This window comes from Rattus rattus, chromosome 7, assembly GCF_011064425.1.
Source record: "Rattus rattus isolate New Zealand chromosome 7, Rrattus_CSIRO_v1, whole genome shotgun sequence".
In the NCBI taxonomy this organism is placed as follows: domain Eukaryota; kingdom Metazoa; phylum Chordata; class Mammalia; order Rodentia; family Muridae; genus Rattus; species Rattus rattus.
In genome coordinates, this window is record NC_046160.1 from 65,456,939 (window position 1) to 65,464,367 (window position 7,429).

Here is a 7,429-nt window from a genome sequence, read left to right on the forward strand (position 1 = left end):
AGACGTTTGTTTAAGGAGGAGTCTGCTTATTTTCTTACAGAGCTCGGAATTTAGTGAAACAGAGGCTCCTTAGAAAAACTCACTTCTTTCTAAGCTGTGACACTTTTGTCTCTCTGCCTTTCAGTGGGGGGGAAGGACGTAGCATTGAGGGATGCCGTTGCTTGGAAAGCTGGTGCTGAACTAGACTGGAGGACTGTCCCCTAACTTAGGGGGAAAAGACAAGGCGTGCAGTGCCCTAAATATGTCACAGAATGGCTTCTCAGGATCCTGTCACCCCCGGGGTAGATTTCTCTGACTCAGCAGGCAAGTTTCTCGTCCACACACCTGCTCCTCTCTTGCTTCAAAAGCTCTTCTCTTGACAGACAGTATATTGCCTTTGGGGCCTGCAAACTTTGCTTCAGGCTTGACCTCTAGCTGTAGCTGTATCTCCTTTTTTTCTTTCAGGCCACAACAAAGACGTCTAATATTTTAAATACCATGTTGAGCCACTTCTGCTGGGTGTGAAGCTGACTGAAGAAACTCCCATCAACCTGTGAATGGAACTCTCCCTTCTTAAAAGGTGTATTTGCATTTTAATAGCAGCTCTTTAGCGCACATTAATCTCCGGTTGGCAGGATGTGTAAATTGGTGTTCGTGGGAAGGGAAGGAGAGAATTATTTCCTAATTTTCGATGTGTAAGAGTTGCTACTCTCAGAGTGTTGGCAGTCTCACGTCTCAGTCAGTCTCCTCAGCATGATGTTTAACCTCCTTTCTCGAAGCGATCCTGTGTGAAGGCTTTTTAGGTTAAATTCTGTGAATATGTTTCAAGCATCTCCCTTAGCCAATCTGTACTTTCTACATGGTGGCTTACGACCATCTGTAACTCCAGTTCCTGGAGGTCTGACGTCCTCTCCTGGCTCCCACAGACATCTGCATATAGGTGGTGCACTTGGATCTATGCAGTCTAACATGGTGTTTTAAGGGTTTGCTGCTGTGAAGAGACCATGACCAAGGCAACTCTTATAAAGGACAGCATTTAATTGGGTCAGTCTCTTTCATCAAGGTGGGAGCATGGCAGTGTCCAGGCAGGCATGGTGCTGGAGGAGGAGATGAGAGTTCTACATCTTGTTCCAAAGACAACAGAAGGCTGGCTTACAGGCCGGTCTGGAGGAGGGTCTCAAGGCCCACCCCTACAGTGAAGCACTTCCTCCAACAAGGCCACACCTACTCCAAGAAGGTCACACCACCTAATAGTGCCATTTGCTGGGCCAAGCATATTCAAATCACCACATACACTTATACATAAAATGCAAATGAATGAATGGATAAATAAATAAATAAATAAATAGGTTAAGAATCACATGTGTCTCAACCCAAATGACAATACCTTTAGAAGGAAATCACCAAGTGGTGATGAAGATGTGTGGAAACAGACCCTCACACGGTTCAAATGGGAATTAATATGGTATATATTGTAAATGGTTCCTGAAACCATTAAATATGGAAATACCATTGGAGCCAGTAATTCTCTCTTAGTGTAAGTACCACAACAAATGAAAAAAAAGAGGTGCACATACTCGCACATAAATGCTTTTAAGTGACATTATTTACAGTAGTCAAAAGACGAGAATAGATTTTTTAAACGTGCATTTCTATACAAGGGAATAGAATTCAGACACAGAAGAGAAGGAAGGCCTGAAATACTTTATTATGTAGATGAGCATTATGCTATTAGGCATTATGATAAGGGAAGCAAGACAGATACAAAAGGACAAACATGAGCTCCTCAGTGGACGATGTATGGGCAGCAGGGGAACTCACAGAGACAGAAAGCTGTTGGGAGGTGCTGGGCCTGGGAAGTAGGAGGGAGCTAGGTTACCTAATGAATACAGAGTTTCTCTTTGCAGAGACAAAACAATTTTGGGCAAGAGATAGTGGTAAAGGATTTATAACATTGCAAATATGTCAGCAAAGTGCCAAGGAAATAGAGCAAATGCCGAGTTTTACGCTGCCTGTCAGGAGTTGGTTTTCTCCTTCCACCAGTGGGTCCCGGGGATCAAACTCAGATTTTTCAGGCTTGACAGGAAGTGCCTTTACCCACTGGGTCACCCTGCCAGCCTAGTGGAACTATTTTAATTTTTACAGATCTAATTAGAACAGACTAGTAGATGCTTGATTAGGATTTGAAGATAGAATACAAAATCAGAGGATTTAACTCTAGTGGTATAAATGACGGAGTCCACACTTATTTAAGGATACAGAGTTTATTTTTAAAAATGTGAATCTTATTATTCCTGTTCATGGGTGTGTGTATCTTGTGTGCATGTGGGTGCCCATGGAGGCCAGATGACGATGCTAGACTCCTAGGAACTGGGGATTATAGACAGATATGTGTTTTGGGAACTGAATTCCAACTGAAGGACAGCAAGGCTTCTTAGTCACTGTGCCCTCTCTCTAGCCCTGAGAATCCAGAATTTAAATTTCAGTTTCTGAGTTCAGGGTTTGTGTCCTTTCTGTAGCAGAGCTATCACTGAATGTTGACTTAAATAGAGCAAGAATAGATTTCTTGAAAACCTCGAAATTCTCCCCAGTGAATAGATAGAGAATGGGGGAAACCACAGTATTAAAAGAAATAGTCACCACTGCGAGTCCCAGTGTCAGCTGTGAAGGTAGTGGCTGGCTCTTAGTGAGGACCAAGCCACTGTGTACGTGGTAGGGCATCCAACACACAAAGAAAGAGACGACAGCAGTCAGCATGACTTTGAAGGGCTTGCTGGATTTAAAGAGTCCCTTATCTTTCATCTTGGTGGCCACTCGTTTGTAGCAAAAGACGATAACAAGGAAAGGCAGCAGGAAACCCAGCAAGAAGCGGCGGCCGAAACAGGCTGCATGAATCCATTGTCCTAAGGTTTGATGCTCGCTGCTCTCCCAGTTAGTACCCACGATGTAGTTATTCTGGCATTTAATTCTTCCTTTATGGTCATCGTGCGTCTCCCTGAAAACTAAATAGGGTATGCTGAGGATAGTGGCCAAAATCCAGATTCGCAAGGCAATTCGGGAAGCCCAGCGTGGGGTTCGGTGCTGCTGGGACCAAACCGGGTGAAGGGTGAGGTGATAACGGTCAACACTGATGGCAGAGAGGAAGAAAACTGAGGCAAACATGCTCACCGACAGAGTGCTGTTGAAGACTTTGCACAAGACACTTCCGAAGGCCCAGTGATTGTCCTGAAGGAAGGAGGTGGCCATGAAGGGCAGAATCAATGTGGAAATAAAATAGGAGAGAATGAGATGGAAAAACAAGAGAGTATTGACAGTCCTTTGCATCTTGAATTTCAGCATCCACAGGTAGAGGCCGTTGCTGATGGTACCGACTATAAATGACATGAACAAAGCTGCGGCAATGATTGCTTTGGGGGCAGGAGTTGGAACACCAGTGCTGTTTGTTAGTGAGGGAGACACGCTGATCACGTGACCAGAGGAGTTGACCCGATCCATAGTTACCTATGGAAGAAAAAAAAAAAAAAAAAGAACAGCAACAAAGATTAAATGAAGAAATTAACATAGTAACTTTAGGGGCTGGAGAGATGACTGAGAGGTTAAGAGCACTGGTTGCTATCCCGGAGGTCCTGAGTTCAATTCCCAGTAACCACATGGTGGCTCACAACCATCTGTAATGAGATCTGATGCCCTCTTCTGGTATGTCTGAAGACAGCTACACTGTGCTTGTATACATAAAATAAATAAATAAATCTTTAAAGATAGTAACTTTAGTATAGCAGTAACCTGAAGGGTAATATTTGAAGAGTGGCAAGCATAATATTTCTATAATAATACTTATCAATTATTTTTTAATGCCTACTCTTTTATGTCAGGAATTAAGATCAGACCAATCTTATTCTAAAAATAAAAATGCTCCAGATGATATGCATTAAATAAACATAAGTAGTATCCTTCCCAGCAATAATTGCATTTGTCTAAGATGCTTAAGATGCTACAATTAGATTTACTTCATAACCTAATTATATGGTTTTATCTAGTATTCAAATAGTATCTAACAGTAAGGACTGACCTTCAAGAGGACTCGAGAGCCACCACAAGATTATCAAATGCCTTCCGAATTACACATAAAAAGATTTTAGGATAGAGGAAGTAATTTCTTTTCTCTCTCTCTCTCTCTCTCTCTCTCTCTCTCTCTCTCTCTCTCTCTGTTGCTTTTTTTCTGTTTTGTTGAGACAGGGTCTTATATAGCCCAGTCTGGCTTCAAACTTGTCATGTAGCCATGAATATCTGAGCCTCCTGATACCACATCCAGTGTGTTGGGATTATAGACATGGGCTTCCACAAACAGTATTGAGGCAAATCTTCAAGCACAGGAGAAAAATAGGGCTTAAAATGGTTAAATTTTTTCTGTCCACCCACATCTTCCACCACAACTCCACTGTGGCACATGGGGATCCTGTCTAAATAAAACAGATACTATATTCCCAGGGCAGAGGCAGAGGAGGCAGAGGAGAGGCAGAGAGGCAGGCAGAGAAATAGAGAGGCAGAGGCAGAGGCAGAGGCAGAGGCAGAGAGGAAGAGGAGAATCCCTGGGGCTTGATAGTCAACTAGTCTAGACTAATTGGTGAACTTCAGGCCAGAGAAAGGCACCATCTCAAAGAAGGTGGACTGTCTTTCTAAAGATGACACCAGAGGGTTTTCCTTTGACCTCCAAATTTAAACACCCACGCACTGAAAAGAAACATGAAATGAAACTTACAGTTTCCTAAAGTTAAATAAGCCTTCTAGGCAGGCTCTATGGTGCATGACCTTAATTCCAGCACCTGGGAGGCAGAGGCAGGTGGATTTTTGTGAGTCCAAGGCTAGCCTGGTCTATATAATAAGTTCCAAGACAGCCAGGGCTGTGTAGAGAGATTAAAAAAAAACCAACAAACCAAACAAAACCAAGCCAAACCAAAACAACCAACCAACCAACCAACCAACCAACCACAAACAAACAAAAAAACCCCAGCCCCCCAAAAAGCCCCCAAACGAAAAAAAAAGCAAAAAAAAAAAAAAAAAAACAAAAAAAAAAAAAAAAAAAAAAAAACTTCTAAGGTTCAGCAAAGCAGAAAATGGTTCTCTTTTTTTTAGAAAAATACTTTAGTAGTCTGGTTTAGGAAGAATAAACAGTGAAGTTATGGATAAACAATGGTGAGTGTAAAAGCAACACTCATGGAAGAGGTTGTGTGAAGGTCCTGTGTCCTGAAGAGGTAGGAGGTGATCTTAGATACAGGAAAGCCAGGAGCTGTGCGGATGTCCTGAAGAGAAGAAAGGACGGAGGCAGAGAGGTCTGAGAATGTCGGCCAGGGCTTGTCTAAGACTCATTTACAGCCCACTTGCTGTGCCTGGATGTATAAAATGCTGTCCTGTTAACCCACAATTAGCATGGGTTGGTGGCTGTACTGGGCAGCAAAGGAAAAGAGTTTGGCTTCCCTATTTGAAGGCAGATGGGGAGAAAGGGGCAGCTGCTGCAGCTGAGATATAAAAAGGAGGTTGGCGGGGAATGTGTAGGTCCTAGGGCTCGAGTGGACAGGAGAAACAAGTCCTTGGAGACTTTTCCAATCCCTCACTCTGTGTGTGTGTGTGTGTGTGTGTGTGTGTGTGTGTGTGTGTGTGTGTGTGTAGAATGCCTGTGGTCTGTGCATCTGTGGTGCATTTGTGTGCAAGCAGGTGCACATATAGTCTACATGTTACATGTCACTGTGGGGTGTATTTTATCCGTAATATATATATATATATGTGTATATATATATATATATATTTGAAATTCTGTGTGTGCCCATGTAATTATCTGTGTATGCCATCTGTAGTGTATTTGTGAAGTATGTGTGTGTGTGTGTGTGTATGTGCTATGCATTGCTTAAGTGTATGTCTGTTCTTGTGTGTTCATCTGTGTAAATGGTATGTGTGGTATTGGTGTGTCTGTGTTGTGTATATTTGATATCTCTAAGTGAATATGCATACAGAGAGCTGAATTTCTGGATGCTTTGTTTGTTGAATTGTGAAGCTGAACTATCTAGAGAAGCATCTGAACTTAAACAGAATAAAAGCTTAATTGTTCTTCAATTGGAGTTGGTGGCTCTGCATTTTATGTAAGGTTCTTGGGCAGTATTCTTTCTTAGTATTGCATATACTAAGAAAATTCTTCATAATTTTTAGTATTAAAAGTATATTACTGCCAGGTGAGGTGGCACATGCCTTTAATCCCTGCACTTGGGAGACAGAGACAGGCAGATCTCTGAGTTCTAGGCCAGCCTAGTCTACAGTGAGTTTCAGGACAGCCAGTCTTGAAAAACTAAAAAAAAAAAAAAAAAGTATATTAGTATTGTGTGTTTGTGATGGATATGAAGGCCTACATGTGCCTCTGTGTGATGTGGAGGTAAGGAAAATTCTTCATTCTTGAACATCCTTTAAGATGGCTTGAAGCACTTGAGTATAAATCAATGGGACTGCAGAACTTGGGTTCTGATAAACCATAGTACTGAGTTTTGTATCTACTAGCCCTGTGACCTCCTTAAATCCTTTAGAGTTTATGAAGACTAAATGGGTCAGTGGACTTAGTTCCTTAGATGGCTGATGACAGGTTTTAACAGTGTTTCTCTGTGTAGCCCTGGCTGTCCTGGAATTCACTTTGTAGGCCAGCCTGGCCTGACTGACCTCAAACTCAGAGATCTGCTTGCCTCTGCCTTCCAAGTACTGGATTAAAGGTGCATGCCACTACCACATGGCTAATATTCATTACTAAAATGGGTCATTTTGCTCAACTTGTTATAGTAAAGCCATTTAGAGCCCCATTTAACACTCTTACAGCTACAGACTCATTTCTTTCTTTCCTGAAGCACCTGTTCTCAATTCTGGGAACCTCTGAGCGTCTATTTTCTCAAGCTGAGCTCTCAGATCTTCTTATCTTGAAGCATTGGTAACGCTTTGACTGAAAACAGCTTCCAGAGAATGGTACCTTCATGAGGGGACACTGAGCTGCTTTGGGGGCAAGGCCTCAGGAACCGCAGACTAGCTCATCTTTTAGAAGCTGAGAAACCTGCTGGGCCCAGGAATCTTACCTCAGAGCTGTGTCTTCATGCCAAGTAGTCTGAGATGCCAGAGTGGCCAACAGTTTTCTCTCTAGGGAGAAGGACAACAATTGGAGGTTCTGCCTTTATTTTGTCCCCCTCGCTGACACCCCTGCTGGTGGATGCTTCTCCTCAGTCTTACCTTTAAGATTTTCACAGAGTCTTTCAGTTCCGCTGGTTCTCCTTTCTATATAACATCCCGTCATGGAGGTGGAGTCTAAGACAGGAGTACTTCTCCAAACCATTTCTCATTTCAAAATGAGAGTCCAAAAAATTCTGTGAGCAACCATTTCAGTTAAAGTTAATAGCATAATTTTAGGTGTTAAATTATATCCTCA

At 42.4% G+C, this 7,429-nt stretch overlaps 1 protein-coding gene across 1 annotated transcript; it reads right to left on the minus strand.

Annotated features, from left to right (window-relative positions):
• Positions 1 to 2,454: 2,454 nt before the first annotated feature.
• Gpr33 (G protein-coupled receptor 33) lies at positions 2,455 to 7,176 on the minus strand. The gene is made up of 2 exons (XM_032907567.1): positions 7,083 to 7,176; positions 2,455 to 3,480 (listed from the first exon to the last, which is right to left on the minus strand). The coding sequence occupies exon 2, from the start codon at positions 3,472 to 3,474 to the stop codon at positions 2,455 to 2,457; it is 1,020 nt and encodes a 339-aa protein (XP_032763458.1). The 5' UTR covers positions 3,475 to 3,480; positions 7,083 to 7,176.
• Between the last annotated feature and the right edge of the window lie 253 nt (positions 7,177 to 7,429).

Excerpts from the sequence above, each read along its gene's own strand:
- Gpr33 (XM_032907567.1), bottom strand. The coding sequence starts at position 3,474 with ATGGATCGGGTCAACTCCTCTGGTCACGTGATCAGCGTGTCTCCCTCA.